The 26,813-nt window shown below is 43.6% G+C and overlaps 1 protein-coding gene across 8 annotated transcripts in view; it reads right to left on the bottom strand.

Annotated features, from left to right (window-relative positions):
• LOC146204654 (queuosine 5'-phosphate N-glycosylase/hydrolase-like) overlaps positions 1 to 26,813 on the bottom strand; it is a 106,009-nt gene continuing 79,196 nt past the window's right edge. For 5 of the 8 annotated variants that reach the window (XR_014703994.1, XR_014703996.1, XR_014703993.1 and 2 more), the window contains 5 exons: positions 24,121 to 24,197; positions 6,251 to 6,436; positions 4,883 to 4,951; positions 637 to 803; positions 1 to 244 (listed from right to left, as the gene is read on the bottom strand). Coding sequence is in view for 3 of the 8 variants with exons in the window: in XM_084589358.1 (XP_084445484.1) it covers positions 4,884 to 4,951; positions 6,251 to 6,436; positions 24,121 to 24,197 (331 nt within the window). In the remaining 5 variants the exon portion in view is untranslated. Of the gene's footprint in view, positions 245 to 636; positions 804 to 4,882; positions 4,952 to 6,250; positions 6,437 to 7,655; positions 7,675 to 24,120; positions 24,198 to 26,813 lie in introns of those variants that run through there. The other 3 variants (XR_014703997.1, XM_084589357.1, XM_084589356.1) reach the window with 3 other exon arrangements.

The following is a 26,813-nucleotide window of genomic DNA, read 5'->3' as shown; positions in this document are numbered from 1 at the left end:
TTTTCAAACCTGTTTTCCCCTTTATTCGTAAACTCAGAAATGTGCTGACAGTTGACTGCTTAGAGAGGCATCAAGAATACAATGGTTTAACGCCATGCAAGGATAGAAGATTATCCTGCTCTTTGCTCCCCGCCACAGGTGCCTTTTCTCAGAATCGTTGCCATCTTTTGCTCCTCAATCTCTCCACGGACGGTCCTCGTTTTTCATCATGTTCACCGAAGGCTGGAAGGCTGGAAATGATCTTCTAGAAACAGGTATATAAATAGAAGGAAAAATTTTTATTACCAAGTGACCGAAAACCAAGTGACTCGACCCATCTAGACTGGTTTCCTTGGAATTAAGGCAATTACATATGCATAATTGAAAGGTTATTTGCAAAAACATAGTACATGCAAGGATGGAATTTTGGCCTCTTTGCTAACATGGCATGTAAGAACACCTTGTCCTAAATATGAAGAGAATTCAGATTTCATAATGCTCAAATGAGGTTTATGTTAATTTGCATAAAAGAGGAAATGACTATATGAAACTGGCCTACATGACCATCATTATGCCCTCATAGTGATGAAATTATATATTTAAGCTTCTCAACATGCCTCCAGAATAAACAGGACATAGGGAACTGCTGTACAATACCAAAAGAGACGCAAGAAGTATGGTTGGCACATCAATGTTGCACGTAGTGGAACGCGGTGGAAAGGGACATGCTTGTCAACATCATCAGCATGTCTGCGGTAGTCCCAAAGCACAGAATTGATTTCTCCAAAAGACAGCTTTCGTTCCTTCGGCTTTTCTCGGATCAGCTGCAAAAAATCAGAATTGATTTCCAAACTTCCTGAGCATGGATAATTTTTCTGCAAAAAGGATACAGTTTTGATGCATGCACGACTTAGAAAGCACATGCAAATTGAAATTCGGCATAAGAAACACATGAACAGCAATGAACTTTTGCAACAGTCAGATATTTAATAAAAACAGAATTCTAACCAGTGACAATCACCAAGTGAACTTGCTGTTGCCACCACCGAGTTGTTCTATAGAGTACTTTATGAACATAAAACAGCCCTAATAAATGGTTTTCATGTCTGATACACTGCCATCACCACTTCGAGACAATATGGCCCATCATCATAATGTTCATTAGAGTTCTCTCACAGCCCCTTTTTGCAGGCACTGAAGTAACACATGATGAAAATGCTTTATCTGTTTACACACTAACACCTTCAAAATAATCCTTTGCATAGCAATAAAATGCTCCCAGCATGTGTAAGTGAAGGCTTCTTGAAGCCCATCAAGCATTTGATAGTGTGGGTCGGCAGCCAGCAGCGCTCGCCCATGCTCGTAAAAGGAGTGCGGATTTTAGGAAAACAAGGCACGCAACCACCCGTCCTTTAGATTTACTGGCATTGGTTTGCATGCTTTTTGCTTTGTATCGCACTCATGGGCCTGATATTTTTGTCATCATCAGCCCGACTATATCCACTGCAGGGCGAAGGCCTCTCCCATAATTAACCCGGTCCTGTGCTAGTTGTTACCAGTTTGCTACCTAAGCGACCATCTGTTATCCTCTCTTCGCACTACATGTCCTACCCATGCCCATTTCTTCTTATTGATTTCGACTTGTGTACCCCTTGCCTAATGACAGCTTCGCGTTTCTTATCGCCTTTTCAACAGTGTGCACATGTCTTATACGAGTGTCAGACAGGCATATTTAGTGTCAAGCCCATGCAGATGCTAGATTCGTGCTCTGACCTCCAGTACTTTTGAATGAATTGCGACACAGCCTGGTTCATCTTGACTCTAGGATTAAGCTGGTCAAATAGAGCACTGACAGCTTCCTGCCCAGTAGGTTGCCGTTGACTTAGTGCACATCAACTCTGGCTAAGCAACCAGGCATAACTGTACCGGCACTCTGCAGGAAATCTCGAGGAATATAAGGGATTTCTGATGCTTCAAATATTGGTAAATTAGTAGTATAATGATTTTTTTTTACAAAGCTATGAATCAGTCGCTGTGAAGACATTGTAAAAAAACTGTGCATGGCACTGTCATGTTATGGCAAGGAATTTAGAGTCTGAAGATTTCTTTGTCACGAGAATTATCGAGCAGTGACTCAATCTTACGCGAAGCAAAATATTGGGGTTGCTTGCAAAACAGGTGCCGAATATAAAACTCTCCCGAAAGAAATGAAGTTCAACCTATCATGCGACTGTAAAGATGTATTTATTCCCAAACTAATAGTTAAGCCTGTATGAAGCCATTTTACTCCCCTTGTCAGAAGCATAGACTTTGCCTGATATTTTTGTCATCATCAGCCCGACTATATCCACTGCAGGGCGAAGGCCTCTCCCGTAATTAACCCGGTCCTGTGCTAGTTGTTTAGAAATATATGTTTTTGAAAGTTCGAGCGTTTCATAAAGCAAAATTTGATCACTGTCCTGTCATGGATGTGCAGAAGCCTTCATCAGCAAAAAAAAAAAAAAAAAAGCATATGGGGTGTAATGCGCCGAAGTGACATCGGTTATGATGGATGATGTATTGGCGGGCTTCGGTGTCATTGACCACTTAGGGTTGTTTAATGTGCAGTCAAATCCCATATCAGAGGAGCGCCTTGCGAAACGGCCAAGATTGAACCCCGCCCCCTCCCCGTTCTCGAATTAAGCAGCTGAGCGACCTACCATTGAAGCACTGCGATGAAAAGGCAGAGTGGCCTGTTCAAACTGCATTCTGCTATACAGCAGTCTGCGGTTGCATGCTTCAGTAGCTGTGGTATTTTTTTGGTTTCACGGTGCCTAACGACAGCATCACCTCGTCCTGCACGTAAAAGGATCTCAAGCGCCGAAGATCAACTGATGATGCCCTTATCCAGTATGACATAATCGATATAGACAAGTATTTTTCTTTAATGGGGCGTGGGATGATAACCTGTTCACATTTTTTTTGTAAGAGGCAGACATGTAAGCAAAAGTGCACCGGAACCAGGAAACAATAAAAAAACACTTGTACATGCTGCACACACACACATAAATCACACACTGCGTAGGGTTCACCGCTACGCCGCAAGGTGGTGACTCTGCTCATCTCCAGGCCAATAGCAACAGTTGCACAGCTCCCGATGCACATAGGATGATGCCTTTTTACAAACTAAATGACAAAGGCAATCCAGCTTCTAGTGCTTCTAGAACTCTGCGTGCAGCCCTATGCTGCCCTCTGTTGGTGTGTTACAAAACTTCACCTCAAAATCAGGGGTTCTCGCAATGCTCACAACACACTATCACTCAGGTTATAAGAAAAACAGGAAAGCACCATGAATTGAGCAGCAGCAGAAATAAGAATCAAGAACACAAGTAATCTGCATTCAAATGTTTGCAATGCTTTCCTCAGATTCACGTCACTTGACAACATAGCCTACACCAGCAGCAGTGTACTTCGCCCATGAGCACAGTATCTCTGCGTGTCATCATAGAAGAATGAGGGAACCTTTTGAAGACAACACTCGCAGAGCCAGAAGTGCAATGGCCTTGGTTGTCCAGTAAGTGAGGCAAAACAGAAACTGACCTTCCTCTTTAATGGCACGCAGAAAATAGGACACCAATGGTGGAGTTATGTCGTTGGTGGGGATGAATTATCTAAAAGCAATGTGCTCATAATAAAGGAAACATTTCAAGCTTTCATCTTAACGTAACACTTTTCAATTCCACCATTTACTAAAAAATGTTATAGACCAGGAGACGAAACTTGCTGAACACCTCTCCATACCTGATATTAAAGACAGGGCCTTCATAATACGAGTGCTTCTCCATGGCTGTATGGTGCATGTGCAAATGTGCATGTGTGTTCAGCCTTCAAATATAGACTGAACGCAAATTGGCAAACAATACTGCCGACGCAAAAACTTACAAGACGCTTAACTATCCTTAACAGTTGAAGTGAAAGCACTGCCGCATGGAAAGTATGCACTGCTGCTAAGTAATGGTCTTATTTGTTCACTAATTAGCAGTGTTAATTATTTATCAATCGTAAGATTAGTACTACTTAGAGGAACTGCTTAGTAATGCTAATGTATGGCAGCTGTCCACTCTACAGTAGGTATAAGATGGTCATATAAGACCTCTAAACTATTGCACTAAACGAACACTTTTCACTCCTCAGTGTATAGGTAGCGTGCTCCGGCTTGTGCACAAAAGGATAGCAGTTCGATTCTGCTTGACACTTTCTTTTTCCTCAGGGTGAAAGTGCTTTTCTAAAGGCACTTCATAATGTTTGGCAGCAGTTGCAACCCCATGGATGATAAAACCTCGCAGAACTTCTTGCCTGAGCACCTGCAAACTCAGCCATGTCACTTAATAGTTCTGGCAGATGCAGGATGCTACTGTGTTTTTCTTGGAATGTGGAATCACATTAAGAACATCGAATGGTTAGAAGCAGTGCATGATTGTTGCCTGGTGTTTAGAACTGCCCAGTCCTGCATCATTTTGCCATTTTTTTGCTTTCTCTACTTCCCTCAACCCTGTCAGTGCCTTCCCTATCTCAAAAACCCATACTGCCTTCTCGCTACATTCACAGTAACTTTCTCTTTGCACTTGTATACCACACGCCTTACTCAAAGTTCATTGAAAAGCTGGGTTTTCCTGGCAGCTTTTGAGACTGGCGTGGGTCACTTTAGCTACACTAAGAGCTCATGAAAAAACAAATCACATTCACGGTTCTGAATACAGACAGGGTTAATTTTGAACAATTTATGTCTCCCGCAAAATCTCATGAATTTCTCGTTTTCAGTCTGCGAAAAATAAAATTTTCCACTACACAAAGCTCGAGGCTTTATCACAAGGTCACTTTATCAATAAAAGCTAAAAGGATAAAAGGAAAAAATACAGTTTACCTCACAAGCATGAATTGTTGCCCCCACGGATCTCTATTTCTTCTGTGCTTCCATTTCGCAAAATATTTCCTGCAGGAAATTACGTCATACACTATTATGCTTCCTTATCTAATAGCAATGTCTAGCCTACCACTTTTTGAAGGGGAACAATAAGTCTGGCCATACGGCAACATGGGTGCTCCAAGGTTGCAAATATGTTATTGAGAACGAAACTTGGGCAAGTGAGAAAATATGTGAAAACGGATGATATACTATGACACCCCTCAAGAATTCGGCTTACTGCACTCAATGAAAACAGTTCATTGCTGGCAATTACTAGTTCTCAACTTTTTTTCGCATGTTGACTAGCTGACCTGTGTGAAGCTGTCATGCACAACAACTTCAAAATCATAACCCAAGCACAGGCTCTTAAGGTCGTTCATGAACCTCGAATGGTCTTCTGCTCTTGTCATTCCCTTTCATTTACCATTCGCTCTTAAATGATAAACGCCTGTGCAATTGGCAGGCAAAGCAGTTTAGTCTTTGCGCACTTTTCTGATTGTTGCGTACAACATTATTTCATGTTTCAATGGTATCAAGGAAGATACAAATTAATCAGAGTGTGTGTGTTACAGCACAACATGTCTTTATGTATAAACCCATTACTGAGCTTTAGCATTTGTGTAGGCACTGCACTTTTTCCTCTCACTATTATTGAACACGAAATTAAGATTGTTGTTAAAATAGACTTGCAATAGTGAAATCAAATTGCAAAGGTAAATTAAATTTTTTCTTAGTGAACTCTACTCAATTAGCATTTCTGAATTTCGACCTTTAATCTCTGTACATTTCATGCATGAAAATTTCAGTTTTTCACCATTTTCACAGCCATCAAAACAAGCAGACCTTCCCTGATTGAGGCACTTTTTATGGAAGAAGCCTTCACACTTTTATAAATCATACTAGAACTGTGGAGCAACTGAGGGACAAACATACAAGAGGACTCACTCTGGTGCTCAAATATAGGACTTGGAACTTTCAGAAGTAGTGTGTATCTAGAGATCTCAAGATGAAATTTTATGTATGCTTTTAACCCATTCACTGCACTGTGGGTCATTGATGGGTCATGTCACATGTCAAATAAAACCGTGGGAGGGCTCAGCAAGTTTTAGAGCATCTGCCAAAAGCACCCATGCAAAGTCACTACTGCCACTTGTTTCATCGTAGGAACTTCAGTTCATGTACCAATAGTGAGGGTGACTGCCCTTTCGTCACAGGAAATGGGTTCAAGGCTCAAGCAAAATGGTAAAATACAATGTGCAAGCTATGCTTCAAGCACATTCTCAATAGTACTTTATTGAAAGGGGCCTAAGTAATCATTAAATTCACCTTTAGCGAGCAAGGTCATCAGACGTGGAGAGTAACATAAAGCTCCAAAGTAGGCAAGCACTTGAGGCACACGGTAGTCTGCAAATGCTGTAATCGTGTCTGTGTCCTTGAATTCACCCAAGCCTTGGCCATTAAAGCAGTTCCAGAGATCAGCAACAAGAATCTGAGCCCGTTTGTAGAATGACACTGTAAAATTTGAAAAAGAAAAAAATATATATATGCACGCTTCATCAGCAAATACATAAAGTTAAAAAGAAGTTACAAGGCCACTTGAGAAACACAAGAGAAATAAATGAAATAAACATAGCACTGCATCAACTGTAGCAAAAAATATATATATAAATAAAATGGCATGTCTATTAAACATAAAACACCCTCCAAGGACAGCAAATGCTCAAGATGTCAACAAACCATTTCTTGAACATTCAGTAATGTTTAAATGGTTTTACAATACAAGTATAACAGTGCATAATGGTCATGTTGTCCCCTTTTAACACATCTTTCGTGCAGTTATCTTCATTATGCAGTTTTAGATTTAATGACTGACTGAAGTTCTGCAACTTCACTACAGCAAACAAACAAGAGAGGTTTGCACTTTTATGGTGCAGTCTGAAGCCTCTTTATGCAAAACTCAAGGTCACATATTCAGCTTGTATTCTCACTATAATGATCCAAAGCTGCAAAAAGGCTGAGAGATGTCATAGCATAGGGTTCTGGAGAAATTTTGACAGCCTGGAGCTTCTTCAGCTAAATCTATAAATGAGCCACTATGAAGACAGCACGCACCACAGAGATAGCCTAGACTGCTCTATTGAAAGCAAGATAATTTATGGTGAACATTCAAAAACAATGTGAATCAGTGAGGCCACAATGACAACAGCAGAGAAAAATGACTTGCTGTAAGTGATGTAGTACATGATGTACCAAAATATGAATCTCTCTTATTAATCTCTCTTGTGTACAGCAACCATGTTGCAGTTGGGAATGGAAGAGAAAATATCTTAAATGAAATATTAACCAGAATTTATGGTCTTAGTGCCCGCAACCACAACAAACCCTTTTTGCATGTAGAGCAATCGCAATTGCATGTAGAGCATCTAGAGCAATCGTAACTTCAGACCAGCCATTTCCTTGAGTCTTTCGCTCTGTACAGACAGCTTGGTGCACTGCGCTGCACTAACAGTAAGAGTGGCCAAAAAATGTCATTCTTGTAGCTGTTCATAAGTTATATTTAGACTGTGCTAACATACATGAAACTTCAAACAACACTGACATTCTACACTGCTTGTTTTGCCTAAACAACACTAAAGGCAACTACTATTGGCAAGACGAGGTACCATGTTAGGCACTGTCTGAGCGTGTAGTCACACACATACTAAGCACATTTTAAATACAAAAACTACACCTGCTCTGGCAAAGGCCAGGCTCTGTATCACATGTCTTAGTTTAGTTTGTGTTCATCTTTTACATGAAGTAGCTTCACAGTACAGTCATTCGTGTAGACATTAAAGAAGGCAGAGCTTCAGTAATTCCAAAAGCATGGCTTGAATTCTCCACTACAGTATCCCATTTACCTCTTGGCATTTCAGTTAAGCATTTAAACTATCCCTGGCACCCTTTTAAAATATGTGCCAGGGAAGTCTGATATTCTAACGTACAATAAACAGCAACAACACTGCTAGTGGTGACACGAGCGCCCTCTCGAGGGGTCCAGGAGCAGCGCTAGCAGACGATGCGTGGCACTCTTTCTAGCGCATACCGCGTACTCATGAAGCCGCGCTCTGTGCACACATAAACCGGTGAACTCAACAGATTTGTGTCCTCTGCTGCTCAGGAAACTTCAAGACAGGAATAATAACTTAAACATGCGTGCGCAGCATAACTGTCAAAAAAAAAAAAAAAAAAGCGTGCGTTAAATGAGCAAGCTCATTCTTCTGAACCATTCTCGACACAGTACAGCAGCTAGGAAACTGTTCATTAATTATGCTTTGAAATTAATAGCAAACTTGAAGTAGAAACGATATTTCAGTAAACTTATTGGGCTCGTTTCCTTACTAAAAAATAAGTAGACTGCGAGTGTTCTGCAACTTTTGGAAACATCGTTGCACACAGAGCTCTGATGAAATGAGGGAGTCATTGCGTTTGTAACTGTTTGGGTATACTCCGTTGTACAAACTTTTTTTTGGCTCGAGTTTATTTCGTTTACAGTATTCCAATAGCTTTATTTTGGAGAAAAAGTCAGTTTTTTTGCAGCTGTGCATTACCAACGCATGTATATCATGGTAGAACAAATGGTAGCGTAACTCCCATAGAAGCCTGCGTGTCGACTCAGAGCGAGGCTTTAGTTTCCCGGCGCCCCCTGCGAACTGTGAGGCAAAACAAACACGCGACGTTGCTCGTGACGTCACAGAAACGTGCTTTTGGCGGGGAATTTGTCTTTTTACCTATGAACGAAAAACAAGGCCAACAACGACGGAGGCAGAACGATGCTCGGATAAGGCAGAAAAATGGACACCATAACTGTTCAGCCAACTTTACTTGACATGGATTTCTACTGTCAAGTTTTACGTTAACTGAAATGTTACGGCATCTTTAACCACCTTATCATAGCATCGTTCTGCCTCCGTCGTCGTTAGCCTAGTCTTTCGTCGCGCGTCATGTAAACGCATTCTGGGGCTTATTTCTTCGGGCACGTTTGTGAACAAGGGCCTTCAAGTGAATTCGGCAAGCACATGGATAGAATCACATGGCTTGAGGCATTTCACTAAGGGCATAATGAGTGAAGCTGTGCTGCATAGAAAGCCAGGCTTTGTTAATTCACGATTACTTACATAAACGTTTCACGACAATGAAATCTAAGTGTAGGAAAGCGACCACCGCTCATATTTGTCACGGTCTTCATGAAATCCTCGTGATAACAAGTTGACCTGAGAGTAGGTCTCCAAACGAGACGCGGTGAGATTATAAAAGGGTAAAAGATCTTGCTCACAAACAAAGTACATATCAGTGTCAAAGAACAAAAAACAAACGAACGGAATAACTAACGCTAGCGCTAGAACACCAACCTGTAAGAGCTTAGGTAAGCAATTGAAATTGGGATTGCTAGTATTTAGAAGTTAATGCATCTGAGAAGTGAAAATATCTATGATATAGCTTCGCTCCAATAAATCTCGCCCCATTCACGATTCCATTATTTTACTCGCGCTTCATTTACCACTGAGAGGAGTCAATGTGAGGCTACAAATTTACAACTGAAGCATTTAACAACGACCTTTAGTCTGCATCTCAAGTGAGCATGCGGGGTATCTTGATGCTTATTTTTATTTTTTGTAACCACAACCTCGAGCAGACTAATTCGCCAAAGCTGGCAGCGCTGGTTATGTATACGTTTGCCGCTGGCTCAAGCCTGCACTGCAGTGAAGTGCAGGCACAGAGCAACGCTGGAGAAGAGCATGGGCGTTCAAATTGCGAAACTTTTCTGCCCGAGTCAAAAAGAATTCCATTTAAGCTTCCAGGAAAAAAAAAAAAAATGCTAGAGTGGCCCTGCGCAATATAATACCATTTACCATATACCAGCTAGTACCACATCACTACTCTCTACAGTGACTTTCTGTTAGCTAGTGCCAAGTTACTGTATATCTGGCAGAACCACATGAATGGTTTGTGGGGTTTAATGTCCCAAAGCGACTCAGGCTATGAGAGACGCTGTAGTGGAGGACTCCGGAAATTTCGACCACCTGGGGTTCTTTAACGTGCACTGACATTCCACAACACACGGTCGCCTTGCTTTTCTCCTCCATCGAAAAGCGGTCGCCGAAGCCAGGATTCGATCCCGCATCCTTAGGAAGTGCCCTAACCACTGCGCCACCCCGGAGGGGTAACACATGAATGTGTCATGATAAACACAAAATAACATAAAAGGAACAGTTAAGGTCGCAATGAGCGACTGCAGGTGACAAATGCATCGGTCCCTGGTACTCGTGCTTTTTAACATCACACTATGCAGCACTGAACTGAATGCTCATACGAGCAAAAAGTAAAAACTCTAGGGGCACTTCGGACCACCAAAGAGCAATGAGGTGAAAGCCTTTATTGCAGGTGGTCTGATGCCCTCCACTATGGCACCTCCTTCCTCGTTTTCCTTACGGCTCGATTCAGGTATTCGCGGAGAAGTGTGAGATACTACGCCTTTTCTTTCCTGTAAACCAATTTGAAATGCTGCTGATGCTTGCTGTACTGCGTCTGCTTTTGTATGCTGTGTCACGTGGCGTTTGAGCAAACGCCAAATGAAAGGCGCTGCACTGACGACTGGATCGGGTTAACCTTCACATGTGCTCGAGTCGCCTGGTAACGTCATGACTGAATGTGATGTCATCATGGTGTAGGTTTCGGCCATGACATCATAGTAATCTGTCATTATCATCACTGTCACTAACTATCATTATCAATCAGTATCTATCACTAAGTTCTTCACTGACAGATTTAAAGGTAAACAGCACAACCATGCAACTGCTCGCAAGATTCCAATGACAGCTCTCGCATGTTGGAATGGGGACGGAGGAAAGCAGTAGCAATGTGAGTGGCAAGTATGTATTTCCTGGGGCGGCTGTGCTGGGCAGACAGAGCGGGAACATACGTGAAGACACAGGTGCCTTCACGGCCAGTCAAGCTCTAGCAGTGGTGGCATGAGTGCACAATTTCCCAGGCGAGGTGTCTCTGGCCACCCTCCTCACACCTCTCATAACCATGTTGCACGAACTGCAGCAGGGATGGTGGAGGCTGCTGCCACAGTTGCCCTATCAGTGCAATTGCAAAATGTTTTTTCCCCAAATTTATGACTACGAGAAATGGGGGTTTGCTGTAAACATTCCCACAGTGATTTCACTTATATGTACTCCTTATTTTGGTTTCCACTCTTCTTCACGCAGAAATTTCACAGACCCAAGAAATAAAACTGCAGACCTGTCTTAGGTTATAACTGGGTTTAAATGTATTCAATGAGGTAATCACCAATAGATTAAGAGGAAACCTAGACTTTAGTGAACAAAAAGGCCAGGCTGGATTTCAGGCACACCACTTGACCACAGCCGATGTTCACGGCATCAATCAGATGAAAGAGGAACCACAGAATATACCGTATTTACAGGTAAACAATTCCGTAATGAATATATGATGCGAGGGAAGAGTTTGTGTCAAGAATAAAAAGAAAAAAAATTCTGTCACGATTCCAACACAAGCTCACGATTATAACATGAAATCGTAACATTAAGGGCAACCATAGCTGGGGATGTGACAATAAAGGAGACTGCATTTAAAAATCCAAAAGAAAAGTATCCGAGTGGTTTATTCACTGTCACTACTCAGTTACTTATCGCTGTTCATGAACATGCCCCCACTCGTTTCCCCCCTCTTGATTAGACACGATTTGCTAAGCACTAAATGCTTTCTTCTCTTGCTTAGAATCCCCCATCGCTCCCTGCATGTTTTGCCCATTGGCCATGATCTAATGATATTAAACAGGAGAGTTCTAACCCTCAATAACTACACCTTTTTATTATTTTCTTTTTCACTTCCACCTTCTGGTCTTTCTCCATGGTTACCTTTTTTTTTAACCTTGCCTCATTTTACAGCCTTGAAGTTGCCAGAAATTTGCCTTCTCCTCGCAACTGGCTTGCCTGGTGGTAAAGCTATCTTGATGACCAGCAAAAAAAGTAAAGTGTTAAATTCAGATATTGCTTCTGAACATAGCATGAAGTGTTGTTTCAGTGATGCAATTACTAAAAATGTAACTCGTGCTATAATCGTATAAATATGGTAAGCAACCCCTACATACAACCTGCTTATATTACAAGCATTTGATTCAGTCTAAGCATCAATCATGCATGCATTACATAACCATGGCATAGAAAAAGAATATGTAGAAACGCTGTTAATAGTATATGAAAACCGCACAGCAGCCACAAGTCTTCTGCAGAAAAAGTTAACCCTGATCAGGAATGGTGGTAGTTTCCCCCACCCCCCCATAGTTCATCCTGTGTTTTGTGCACCCCTAATCCCACAAATTTAGCGGTAAGGGGGAGGGCAGAAGAGTTCAGGATTTCGTTACAGAATAGGTATTCAGCTCTAACCGAGGATGGCGACATTACCCTAGAAGCAAGGAACAATAATTTCAGAGATATCATTACTGAGTGCACGGTAGAAGTAGGCAGTAGGATAGTTAGAGAGGATACCGGTAAGCTGTCTAAGGAGACGAAAGATTTGATTAAGAAATGCCAGAGTATGAAAGCTTCCAATCCAACAGACCAGATCGAATTGGCCGAGATATCAAAGCTAATCAATAAGCGCAAGGTGGCCGATATAAGGAAGTATAACATGGAGAAAATTGAGCATGCTGTAAAGAACGGGGGAAGCCTTAAAGCGGTAAAGAAGAAATTGGGCATAGGCAAAAACCAGATGTATGCGATAAGGGACAAGGAGGGCAACGTCACGACAGAGGAGACGCTGACGTCACGACAGAGGAGAGACGGGGGACCGGCTCGCGTCGTCGGCTGCGCTTGCACGCCGTGCGGACCACGTGGCATGGTGACGTCACACCCCGTGATACGCTGACGTCACGACAGAGGAGAGACGGGGAACCGGCTCGCACCGTCGGCTGCGGTTGCACGCCGTGCGGACCGCGTGGTATGGTGACGTCACACCACGTGATACGCTTACGCCACGACAGAGGAGAAACGGGGACCGGCTCGTGCCGTCGGCTGCGGTTGCACGCTGTGCGGACCACGTGGTATAGCGCAGGTTTATATATAAAGGGGAGACGATTGCGCTCGCCTCCAGTAGACCCTCACAAAAGGTGGCAATGCCTCCAGGGAGTGCGGCCGAGCGGTGGAATGAAAAGCGAAGGCTGCGGCGTGCTGCAGAGAGCCCAGAAGAGCGGGAAGAACGTTTGGCCAAGGAGCGTGCTCGGCATGCAGCTCGGCGACAACGATGCTCCACTGATACGAGCAACGTAAAAGCACGTGTAACCAAGGAAAGAAAAGTTTAGCCAAGTGTAACCATGGAAAGCAGAGTTTAGCAATCAATATGCTTCGCATCTGACCAGGCTTAACCAAGCTAAGCCTCATCCATTTTTTTTTAGGGATCACACTGACCTCTGCACCATTGTTGACAAGGAACGGATTATGACAGGTCTTGTCAATTGCCACAAAAGGACCTCGCCGGGGTGGCGCAGTGGTTACGGCACACGACTACTGTTCTCAAGGACGCGGTATCGACTCCCGGCCTCGGCGGCCGCTTTTCGATCGAGGCGAAAAGCAAGGCGCCCGTGTGCTGTGCGATGTCAGTGCACGTTAAAGAACCCCAGGTGGTCGAAATTTTCGGAGTCCTCCACTACGGCGTCTCTCATAGCCTGAGTTGCTTTGGGACGTTAAACCCCACAAACCAAACCACAAAAGGTGGCTGCATTGGGGAGCCACGAGTTGCCACTAATGGTCTTGAGGGGTTTTTCCCAACCACGAGACGTGCACTTCATGGCAGGATGTAGGAATTGCCAGTCATACCAGCAGTGTTAAGTTATGGCTCTTTGTGCGCGATGGAAAGTGGTGACTGGGATATAGTGAATGTTCTCTTGGGACAGGCTCCTGAGTGTGTCAACTGAGGTAGTACGATCATCAGTACAGGCCTCGAGGCAGGAAATTGCCGAGTCTGCCAGTGGTGAGACAGCTGTGGCTAGCTGGAAGGCCACCTCATGAACCTGGTTGGTCAGCTCCATGGTTGTGTCACTGGCCGCTGGGAAAGCAAGATGCAGATGCTTGGGCATCAGCAAGAGCTGAAGAAGAGCTCTCGAAGCAGCAGAACATGGGTGGCGAGTCCTCACCGAGGAGCTGCCAAATCCGGTGAAGCAGTTGTGAAAGGCGACAGTCACCAAGGTCCACCAGTAAGGAGCTGCTGTAGGTGAGAGCGTTCTTACGCCATAGTTCTCTCGGGTACTTTGGTCTTGAGGTGCTGATGAGGGCATCTCCCACGAGTTTTTAAGAATATTCTACAGGTCACTGATCATGTCAGGAGAGAGCGCAGATACGACATGATTGTACTAAATCACCTTGTGAGGTGATGCAGTCAGTAGGGATGTGCACGGGCGGAAATTCTGAGTTCGAGCTAGCTTGGAATCTGTGTTACAGACCAGAGTCTGGCATGGCAACGTGTTCAGACTTAAAGGGCCCACGAAGAGCTATTTACGAAAACTAGAAAACGCACTCTAGATATAGGTATCCTATCAGTCCTCTTTGCAACACGCAAATTTTTACGCTAGTGTCAGTAATACCGAAAATATTGGCGATTGAAAATGACGCTCGTCCTCTGCACGCTTAACCCGACGCACGCCGGAGCGGAAGAAAAAAAATGAAAACAGGCTGAGACGGCACCCCACCACGTTCCATTCCGCCCGGGTCACCTGGGAGCATCCAGTGAGCGGGCACAACCAGCAAGCCCCGATGACATCATTTGGAAGGTTTGCGCGGGGGAACGTGTCGCCCTAATCAGTTGAGAGCTTTAACCAGGAGCACTTTTTAAAAATTAGTTGTCAATTGTCTCCATGCAATGTGTTTAAATTTGACTCGAATACTCACAAAGACCATCTCTATGGATTTCTTTCACTAGAATATTAGAGCAAATATCGTTTTAATGGCCCCTTACGGCCCTGGTCTGGCCCAGAATGATACAGAAAGAAATAATTTCCAAATAATGAGTTGACCTTGAAAGACCTTGAAATGCTCAGTTGTCATATTTAAGATTGAAATTTGTAGAATATATAGAGGCACAGCACAACATAGAATTTTTTTTTTAATGTTATTATGCAAGAACAATTTAGTCATTGATGAATGCTTAAGACATTTGTGGCACTCCTGAATTGTGAATCCAGCAACGCTGAAGTTCTTTTCACTGTTGTAACTTGTGGCTGCAATGAATTATGTGTTCTTTGCAAGAAAGGCGAGATTTGGGTTCATGGTTTCCTCACTTCACCTCTGAGCAAGGGGTTGATTTTGTGGCCAAGTACTCGGTAAGCTTATCTTGCTCACTGTGCCTTTCATGGCACCGACAAGGCCGTGGATCGCAGATGCTTTGACTAGGTGTTACGGCCCATTTCTACTGAGGCTTGTCGAGGCCTGGCACAACACAGACGTGGAAGAGCTGACAGCATACCCCGAATCTGGAAACTGATACCTAAACATCTGCCGAAGAGGAAGAGACAAAAGTAAAAATTTGATAGCCCACAAGCAGCCCTATTGCTTGGTCGTTGACAGCTAGCAAAGATCTGTTCATGCCAGGGGTGTGTAGTGTAAAGGTGCATAACATCTGTATAGAGAATTCAGACACTTGTGTGGTAAGGATGCTGCAAAAAACTGCTGTATTGTGACTCCTAGCACACCACAACCACATTCGTGCCTTTAAAAAAGTTGTGAATACTCGAGATTGGTGTGTCTGGCCTGCCCCCCCCCCCCCCCCCCCCCTCCAAGCTTGAGGCACACAGGACTTCTGAGCGGCCAAAGTACGAGCTTTTGGGCCAAACCGAGCCCTCGCACACCTTTAGCGGTGAGGGCCGAATTGTGCCTCAGTCTGGAGAAACCACACTTGCGGGTTCTGGGGTCAGAAGGGTGAAAGGCAAAGTTGCAACGATGAAACGTTCTGCAAGAGTAAGGGCGGCTCTGTAGAGCAGGTGCCGGCTTCAGTCATCCTCTAGTCCTAGGTAATCAGTTGTAGATGCGGTGCTCTAGGCCGCAAGGAAAAATAAGCTTCCCACACATTTTAAGGCATAACCAAACTGAGCTGTGGCACCAGGTGCCTCCGACCCAGTGCATTCTTTGTTGTCCTCCTCTTGTGCAGCCGCGCTTAAGGCACGGCCAAAGAAGGATGCTGCAAGGGTAGTTTTTCTAACCAATTGTTCCAGTTTATTTTTATGTTGCGCTTCTGTACTCTGAAATTTCTGGAACTCAGAGGTGAGTACTATAACTGTCGCAGCGTTCAACAAATTTTTTTATTACAGTTCTGTATTCTCTGCATGAACGAGACAAATTTATTTAAAAAAAAAAGGAAATGAATACATAACTCCTCAGGGCTGTTTCTTGGACTAGTTAGTGGGGTTTACTCAGTGACTGTGAAAGCTTCCAATCCAACAGACCAGATCGAATTGGCCGAGATATCAAAGCTAATCAATAAGCGCAAGGTGGCTGATATAAGGAAGTATAATATGGAGAAAATTGAGCATGCTGTAAAGAACGGGGGAAGCCTTAAAGCGGTAAAGAAGAAATTGGGCATAGGCAAAAACCAGATGTATGCGCTAAGGGACAAGGCGGGCAACGTCATCACTAATATGGACAAGATAGTCAAAGTAGCCGAGGAGTTCTATACAGATCTCTACAGTAGCCAAAGTAGTCAGGACCGTAATGAGATTGGCGGTAGGGAAAAACAGTCAGACGTTCCACCAGTGACGAAGGACGAGGTCAAGAAAGCACTAGAAACTATGAAAAGGGGGAAATCAGCTGGAGAGGATCAGATAACTACAGATTTGCTGAAGGACGGGGGGGATATCGTGCTAGAAAAACTGGCCACCCTGTATACGCAGTGCCTGGTGTCATCGATGGTACCGAAACCATGGAAGAATGCAAACATTATCCTCATTCATAAGAAAGGGGACTCTAAAGACCTAAAAAATTACAGACCAATCAGCTTACTGTCTGTTACGTATAAGGTATTTACTAAGGTAATCGCTAATAGAATCAGGACAACCTTAGACTGCAATCAAGCAAAGGATCAAGCAGGGTTTCGGAAACGGTACTCTACTATCGATCATATCCATACCATCAATCAGGTGATAGAAAAATGCTCGGAATATAACCAGCCCTTATACATAGCATTCATTGATTACGAAAAAGCATTTGACTCAGTTGAAACCTCGGCGGTGATGCAGGCATTGCGAAATCAGGGGGTAGACGAGCCGTACGTGAAAGTGCTGGAAGATATATATAGTGACTGCACAGCAACCATAGTTCTGCATAAAGAAAGTAACAAAATTCCCATAAAGAAAGGTGTTAGGCAAGGAGACACAATCTCCCCAGTACTATTCACAGCTTGTTTAGAGGAAGTATTCAGAGACTTGGAATGGGAGCAGTTAGGGATAAGGGTAGATGGAGAATACCTCAGTAATCTGCGGTTTGCTGATGACATTGCCTTGCTAAGCAACTCGGGGGATGAACTGCAAATAATGATTGATGACCTAGACAGTAAAAGTAGAAAGGTAGGCTTGAAAATCAATATGCAGAAGACTAAGGTAATGTTCAACAGCCTCGGGAAGGAACAGCAGTTTACATTAGGTAGCGAAATACTGGAAGTAGTAGGCGAATATGTCTACTTAGGACAGGTAGTAACCGCAGATCCGGACCATGAAAAAGAAATAACAAGAAGAATAAGATTGGGATGGAGCGCATTTGGCAAGCACTCGCAGATTATGACTAGCAGCTTACCGGTATCGCTCAAAAGGAAAGTATACAACAGTTGCATCTTGCCTGTACTCACCTATGGGGCTGAAACGTGGAGGCTAACCAAGAGAGTTCTACTTAAGTTGAGGACAACCCAGAGGGCTATGGAACGAAAAATGGTAGGGGTAACATTAAGAGATAGAAAGCGTGCAGAGTGGGTCAGAGAAATAACTCCAGTTACCGACATTCTAGTGGAAATTAAGAAGAAGAAATGGACATGGGCAGGACATGTAGTGCGAAGAGAGGATAACCGATGGTCGCTGAGGGTAACAAACTGGATTCCAAGGGAAGGAAAGCGCAGCAGGGGGCGGCAGAAAGTTAGGTGGGCGGATGAGATTAAGAAGTTCGCAGGAGTCAAGTGGATGCAGCTAGCACAGAACCGGGTTAAGTGGAGAAATATGGGAGAGGCCTTCGCCCTGCAGTGGGTATAATCAGGCTGATGATGATGATGATGATGATGATGACTCAGTGACTTGAAAGAGACGCAGGGCAAAGCGCTAACTTGCAAATGAAGTTTATTTGGAGCGAATAAACATATATATATAGAGGAAAGCACTAAAAAAAATATGAGGCACATTTGATTCTCAAGAATGCAGCTGTATGCGTTAATTGGTACTTCATCAGTGAATCTGTCAGAAAAGGAAATTGCATTCCTCGATGGTCATGGCATGAATGTGCAATGAGTTAAACTCTGCCTTTAAGGTCATGGCATGACAACGTTAATGGCGCCAGTTGCCGGTTTTCCTTGTGGACCTTTGTGTAGACACACTTTGCCACTCGCTCGTCAGAAGCTTTTAACTTGTGGCCGCATTGTCCCATACATAGTCGCAAGATACCACGTTATAAAACCACCGCGGCAAAGATCTAAAGCACCATTTTAACCAAGCCACACAAAAATATCTTCGTGGCCTAGGGCTCGAATGCCTTAACTCAAGATCTAGGGGTCCTGAAGGGCTGGATTCAGATTTCACCTTTCCATGTCACAGGCGAAGCCTGTGTTGGCAGCGCCTGCCAATTCGGCCATGCCACGTCTCATGCCATCACACAACTCAATGACTAGTCATGCATGACCATGTCGTCTGCCAGCTACCACTTGTCAGAGCCATGCCCAGAATTTTTGCTCACAATGCGGACAATGGCTTTTCTTGGGGACGAAGCCTTTAATGGTGCTGAATTAAAATAAGGTGTTTAAGAGTTTAATATCCTGTTGCTACATTTGAGCAATCAGGTGCCTTCACTGGGCATCCCCCTTCTCCACTTGTATAGGAGAAGAGGGAGAGGACAGATTAATGATGTATTCCAGTGGATGAGCAGGAGCACTCCCAAAAGTTATCTCACAAGAGATGAAGCTTCCAATGGGAGAACTAGGGTTGGAACACCTTCATCCAGCGATAGAACTATACTCGGGGACACCTTTTCTTGGCAATGAAGCCAAAGCTACAGAGCCAAAACGCACCATCTTCCTACGCAGCTGAATATAGTCCCTAGTTACATGAGTAGTTTCTGCAAAAACAAATTGAAATCTTAGCGCTAGTTATTTACGGTATATTTTTTATAACAGAACTGATTTTTCGAAATGAAGCTATTATGCCTAAAACACTTGTCTTGGTTCCACCGAGTTTTCCTCTGCGATGTCTGTCGCGGGTTTTAGAGACATCCCGACTTTGCAAACAAGATGGCGACTGCCGCCTGTTCGGGTCGTTCCGGTTCTGGTTCGTTCACTCCGCAACGACTTGAAGCGTTTTTACCACACAAGATTCGACTCAAGTTCAAGAGACGCTGGCTGTCGAATCAAACGAAAGAAATGATCTGCAACGTCTATGCAGGCCGAAAGCCGCGCGGTCGGACTACATGGCGGAGCGACACGTTTAAAGGTCCCGCCTCCCTACCTTTGCGCCCATTGCCAAGAAAAAGTGTCCCCGAGTATAGTGCGGTTTCTTAGCACCAAGAATAGTCAAGAGCAGTCCAGGCTGCACTTCAAACACAAGTTTGAAGGACGTCGTCTGACATCAAAAACACTGCATAATTGCTGTTGCACTCCTTTTAGCAGAACATTTTTGAGAACACTGCAGAATCTGCACTGGAGAAATGCATAAGCATGCTCATTGCTGTGTTGTCCGCAAGCTGTGTCAGCGGGATTCCACGAGTAACAGACACTGCGCCTTTCCTTTCCTGTAAACCAATTATAGAAGGGTGGTGAACTGTGATGCATTCAATGGAACACTGGTTGTGTTCGATAAGGGGCGTGCGATGTACCATGTGCAGCAGCAATGCTCAGGCGTTCGCATTTCTCCACTGCAGATTCTGCAGCGCTCTCGAAATTTTTCAGATTGAAGTTGGCTGATTACTTCTATTTACAAACTTTCTAACCATTCCTACCATTTGTGCACGCAAATCACGCCCTTTCCCGCTCGTTCACGTTTCAAGCATTTCAAATTTGCCGCCACTGGAAGTCAGTACTACGCGACCTGTCTGGATGTCGCCATTACCCCTCTAATTAATTACCTAGTTAACCCACATGCATCATATTATTTCCCCAGCAAGATTTCTTGGTCCTCTATCTAATGCAACCATTCTTTTTCTTATAACTTGTTTCGTTCAAATGTAATTGTGATGACAATTCTGGTGACATGAAACTGCAGACATACCTACATAATGCTGACGCATTAAAATGGTAGTGACAAAGCATTACTGCCCTGTGCAGTCAAACCTATTTGACACATGGTGCCTCTGTTGCCACAGAGGACATGGGCTCAACTTCAATGTCTTAGCTGTGAGAAGCCAAGGAAATGGAGGTTAGCATTTCATTTACAATAATGCCAGTCACAATACTGCGGTCTGGCTAGCGGTGGTGATCGTTCAAGGGACAGAACATGCACACCCTCTTTTGGCATGCTACTGCACTGCTCCTCACTACTTGGCATCTCTGCTCCCATCCGCCTAATGCAATGAACTATACGAGTACTGATGCGACAGCATTTGCTGACCGTGAAGAATGTCGGGCATTCAGCGTCAGTGTCCATGCGAAGCCTTCGCCTTGTAACTGTGGCAGGTGGTGTTAAGAGGTATTTCGCGCCCTCCATTAATGGAAGAGAAGGGAGATATTTGGACAGGAAAGATGCAGCAAAGTTGAACCAAAAGCCACGACGAATAGAAATAGAATATAATAAGGATTGGAATTATTGGAGAGTGAAAAAAACGATGGAATTAAAATTGGATTGGTTGAAATGTTCCAAAGTGACTCTGGCTATGAGGGACGCTGTAGTGGAGGGCTGCAGATAATTATGACTAAGTGAGGTTCTTGAATGTATGCACTCTGAAATCGCACAGCACGTGGGCATCTTGCATTATGTCTCCATTGTAACATGGCAAGGATCGAATCCGGGTTTCCAGGCTCTGTAGTCAAGCACCCAATGACCAAGCCACCACGGTGCACAATGAGAATAGTAAATACATTGGTGAGTGAATTTCTTCTGCAGTCAGTCGAACTAACCGTCCTTAAATCCCTAAATATGTTTTTCCTACAACAAAACTTCCTATGAAAATGCTCTTCATGAACTGTTCCCAGCACTGAGGGCTGTCAGGCATTGCCCCTAGTATGTGGGCCATTCACTTCTGATCTCTTCAGTAGGCACTCCAATCCTGAGTGACCTTAGTACATTGCTGCAGAAGTGGTGGCTGCTGGAGACAGGATAAAATAGAAAAAGGTCCAATGGACTTATTTTCAGTAATGCTACTGCACATGTGTGAAGCCTCCTCCTCTATTTCTACATAGTGGGGCAGAAGTTCACTGCGAGTGCGAAATCCATGAAAGACGTCTTCTGGGTCATTGACGCGACAAACTGTTGCGCAATAATTACATGCATTGCTAGCATGTACTCGGCCCTCAGGACCACATACATTGTCCCTGCCTGCTATTGCAACAAACGAAAAGACGCTGTCAGGTTTGCCTTCTAACAGATCAAGTGCCGCTTGGAAAATAAACCCACCCTACTATTGTGAAAGAATTTCTGCAGAAAATATGTGAGGGAGCCCCGGTAACCCGCCCTGCCAAACATACCTTGCCTGACGTCTGCAAGAAGAGGCGCGACTGGAAAAAGGTCTATAGCAGAGCTACATTGCATGTGCTTAACAAAGTTGTTTGCTGGGTTAACTAGTATAGCATCCTAAAATTTGAAAGTGCTTCGAAAGACAAGGACAAGAGAAGTGGACGAGACAAAAGCGTTTGTCCTGTCCACCTCTCTCGTCCTTATCTTTCTTAGCACTTTCAAATTTTAAGACTGCAAGTGCTGTTGTGTATAGCAATAAATCTGGGTATTCATAATTTGTCTGTTTTTTATTTTGTTGGCTATTCATGACAAGCTTACAGAGGGGTATTTACATGACCTCACACATGCCGTTTTATTGCCCCGAAGATGGCTTTTGCGAAGAAATCCGGAGTAAATTGTGGTGAGCCAATGAGACATGCATAGCAGTTTTTTGCAACGCTCCATGAACAGCAAAATGGTGGCCACTGTGATGTTGGTGAATAGACCAAGCATGCACACAGTTTTATGTAATGTGAACCAAGGATTAAAAAAAAAAAAAAAAAAAGCGGAGCACTGCAGCTGACTGAAACTGACGACATATTATTCGTCTTCGTGTAGTTCTGTTTGGAGTACTCCTTATATTTTATGTAACTGGTTAATTAGCTGAGATTAATTATTCTAATTTTTTTTAATATTCAGTTTAGGCCCAAGTACCCTTCATTAAGTTCTAGAGGGTGTTCACGTACAAATGACCCAGTTTTTTCTACTAACGTACTTCCTGCATGATTGTTTTTTCCAGCATTTAAACAAAGTGCACAAATATGAAAGGAAAAGAAAATACCAAATGACTGCGGTCTTGCTCTGCTATTAGTTTGAACTATCCGAATTCAGGTTTTATCTTGCATGAAAAATGACAGAATCCTCTTCATGAGTATGCGGCTTCCGCCTACGCTGAAAATCCGGAAAGCCTGTCTTTTTTTTTTCCTTTTTATTTCAAATCAATGAAGCATACACGCCCGCCGTTTCAAAGTGAGCAGCCAACACCACTGTCAGCCAACTCGGACAAAGATTTTGTTAAGCTGTCCCACTGACAAAATTTGGCTATGGCAAACACGATGATGGTCCCCAAATTTGGTCCAAACTACCCTCAAAATTTGACTTCATCTGATTTGGACCAAAACAGACGTTCAGGCTAATGCAGCTATGTCAAGTGACTTCCAAATTTAGTCCAGGCCACTCTCTGCTGAAGCTGGATTCAGTTTATTGACAGGCACACTGGACAGCACTCAAAATATTGCTATGTCGCTAATGCGATCATGGATGTAACAATACAATAAAATAAGGTGAGCGCTTGTCAAAGAACAGAGAGCATGTGCAATTAAAAAAATCATTGACATTTTCCCGAGACGTGGTTACAGGGATGACAGTGTTTCATCGCAAGAGATCCCTTCAGTTGTTTTTATGCAATTTCAGTGCCAAATTACAATAAATCCTTGATTCTTGGATATTATAGTGCTCGATCTATACTAAGTAAGACATTTTTCATTTACACCATAATCTAATTTAGTACATATTGTTACATTTTGGTCCATGTTTTGTCTCTTTACAGGTCCGACAGGCACATTAAAGTGCAAGGTTCTTAGTAACAATAGTGCAGCACTAGTGCTGTGTAGCTGTGCACTGTGAACTATCAGACATAAAAGGCCACTTCTTGAAGGCCTTTTTGGTGTCCATGGGATCGAAGCATAAGTTATAGTCCTGTACATTGTTGATAAATTCAGCCTAGCCCCACCATCCACTGGTTGTCCTGGTTAAGTGAGTTGGTAGACAAACTGCCCCACATGAGCAACGGTCCAAGGTTCACTCCTTGGACCACGTCAAATTTTTCACTATTGAAGCTTCTGGAAAACTTGTATAGCTTTTCTTTTTACCTGTATGGCAGCACTTATGTGGGTGCTAATAAGTAAGTCTACTTTATCTTAAGTGTTTCCACTAAGTATACATTTGACTGATCCAGCAGCCTATTGCGTGGTACTGCTTTCTTTGATACATGTCGCATAATTCAGCACTCTGCCGGAGACTAGCACTGCACTTGCTGCTAATCATATTGCTGTAACGCACGTAGCTCAGCCAGAATGTTCTCCTCAGTTGAGCAAACCAACCATTTTCTGGTCCGAGCATTTCAGCAATAAAAAAAATTAGTGGACAACACACTTTGAAACAAAATTATCTTTATTATTTCAATCAGTAAGCTACTATCATTTGCTTACCATGCATGAAACATTTTGTAGATTTTGAACTGTATACTCACAAGATGAGTTAAAACGGTTCCAAGTGATAACAGCTACAAGTGAATGGCAGCCATCCTTCCACCAGTGTTCTTGTGATCTGCAAAGAGCAAGCCTCCGGAAGTGAAAGCTGCATGGGCCACAATTTCCACACAAAGTCCTGTATCAAGGCATTTCTAGAACAAAAGAGTTTATTCTAGTAATGTTGATAGGCAGTTCATTGAAAGGTTTTGCAGACACAGCTGCTTCTAGCCAAGGAGCTTCAATTTCTTGAGGTGTATTACCATTTTGTTTTCGTTCATGAACGTGCCACAGAATACATATCTTTATCTGCCAACGGAATTTTTTTTTTTTTGGTACTTCGTTCTTTTCAAGGCTGAAGCAGTACAGGAAAGATAAGGGCTGCAAAACAGATTGATCTTGTGGTAAAGTATGTGAAGTAAATGAAATAGGCTTCTGCCACAGCAAAAACCCTCCACCTAGTAAACAATCTATTTCACTCCGGCAATGTAGTTATATGAGAAAGCAATTGCGACTGGCTTTAGCGGCAGTAATATGTGTGGGTCTCAGAACGGACATGTGTACAGTACTACAGTTTGCAGCAGTTTGGATTTTTATGGAACATTTTTTTGAACCCGCAAAACCGAAATAAAAATTCGCCTCAAGCAACCTGGTGCGCAGTTCCCCTTCAAGTCAGCTGAATAGTGCAAAGAAAGATTGTTGGTGTGTGGCATAGACACCATGACTACCGTTTTTTTTTTTTTTTTTTTTTTTTTTTTTTTTTTTTTTTTGCAGTTTTTCGAAGTACATAGGCGAAAATCTAGAGCTAAAAATACGAATTAAAAACGTACAACCTACAAAAAAACTCCGTGCTTCAGGTTGGGCACAGATGCAAAGAGCGACGTGTCAAAGAACGCAAACAAAAGAAAACTAAGCGCTGTAAAAGCTGATCCATAGCCTCCTCTATTTTTTTGTGCCTGCCGGATGCGCCCTCCGCGGCCGTCGACGCGACTCTGCTGCTACGCCACTTAGAGCCGAGTGGTGGCGCTAGTCACGTTGGGGTTCGGAAATGCGGTTTTGTGCCTAAAATCAGAGGTACAGTCGACATTAGAAACAAATCAGAGATCCGTTGGACGATTAGCACTAGGTGCCCACGGCAAAACTACAAATGAGGCGGTACAGGGAGATATGGGCTGGGCATCTTTCGAAGTACGGGAAGCTCAGAGTAAAATATTATATGAGGAACGCCTGAGGAAATTGGACAGTAACAGATGGGCAGCTAAGGTATTTAAATACCTGTACCTAAAAAGCGTTGACTCACAGTGGAGGAAAAGATCTAGGAAACTAACTAGTAAGTATGCTAGTAACAAGGACGGAGAAATAAAGAGCATTAAGCAACAGGTGAAAAACACAGAAGGTAAAAATTGGATAAATTCGATGGGAAAAAAACAGAGTGTGGAATTATACCAAAAGTGGAAAATGCAGATCAGGAAGGAAGATTTCTTTGATAACTCAAGAGGCAGTGCCCTACTTTTTGAAGCTAGATCAGGGTGCCTTAGAACACGCAGCTACAAAAAGAAGTTTAACAATGGAGATGACGCATGCGCTGTATGTGGAAACTGCAGTGAAACAATTGACCATATTATACTCGAATGCAATGGTATCCATCCGGAAGTTGATGCAGGCGCAGTCACTGTTCCTGAAGCTCTGGGGTTTAGAGATAACAGTGGCCGGGTGAATAAACCGGCGGTGGAAACTAGCAAAAAACGGCTGGAAGATTGGTGGCTTAAAAGCAGAGAAGTGACATAATGTTAGTAATGTAGGAGCAAAATTTAATAAATAGAATGATGGTTTAGTTAAAGGAGTATAGACACCATTTTTTCAAGCGTCGGAAGGAATACGATTGCTTTCCTGGTTATACAGAGATGCTCCCCAAGCAATCCCAACCTCGCACGTTTCCGCGAAGATATTTTAATTTGATTTTAAAAACAAGCCAGGCAAGTACTCCGTTTTTCAAAACCCATTGGCATCGACATCTCTGTGACGAAAACGTGTACATAGGTAAACAACATGACGTCATCAAACAACTGTGACGTGGAGTCGGCAAAGCAAAGAGCAGTGACGACACATGGCCAGACTCGAACAGCGCCGCCGCCGCTTCCGGCCGTGCCCTGAGAAAGAACTCCGCTTCTGCTCGCTTTACTCGATGGCTTCTCACCGTACCTCACCGGTACCTCCACCGGTGAGGTACCTACGTACCTCACCGGTGTACGTATGGAGACTGCCTGCTAAACTCAGGCCCCAACAGCATGCCTGCACAAGTGCAGGGCATACGGCAACGGTGCCTGTCGATGGCGCGCCGGGAACATACTGCGCCGCTCCCCGCCTACCCTAGACTATAGTGCCTAGAATATACTTCTAGGCACTATACCTAGACGTCGCTAGCCCTAGCTGGTTTCACATCGAAGCGCCAGCGAAAGGCGCTTCGGAACGAGCTAACGCTGTAAAAAACGTCGGAGTTTAGCGTCGCTTTACTGGCAAGCCCATCTCGTAAAATAATTTCTTGCTTTGCGCGACGCCTTCAGCAGCGGAGCTAGCTGACATCAGGTGCGTCGCACCGGGCAGCAGCTGTCGGAAAAAAAAAAGTTCGCTTGTATCACTGTTATTTCTACCAGGGCCTCCGTACTGGCCGAATAATCCTCGCAATTTAATCATT

Source organism: Amblyomma maculatum, chromosome 1, assembly GCF_055883805.1.
Source record: "Amblyomma maculatum isolate TAMU_Amacu chromosome 1, ASM5588380v1, whole genome shotgun sequence".
Lineage (NCBI taxonomy): Eukaryota > Metazoa > Arthropoda > Arachnida > Ixodida > Ixodidae > Amblyomma > Amblyomma maculatum.
The sequence above is the reverse complement of the archived record's forward strand: the minus strand, read 5'-3'. Positions and strand labels throughout refer to the sequence as shown.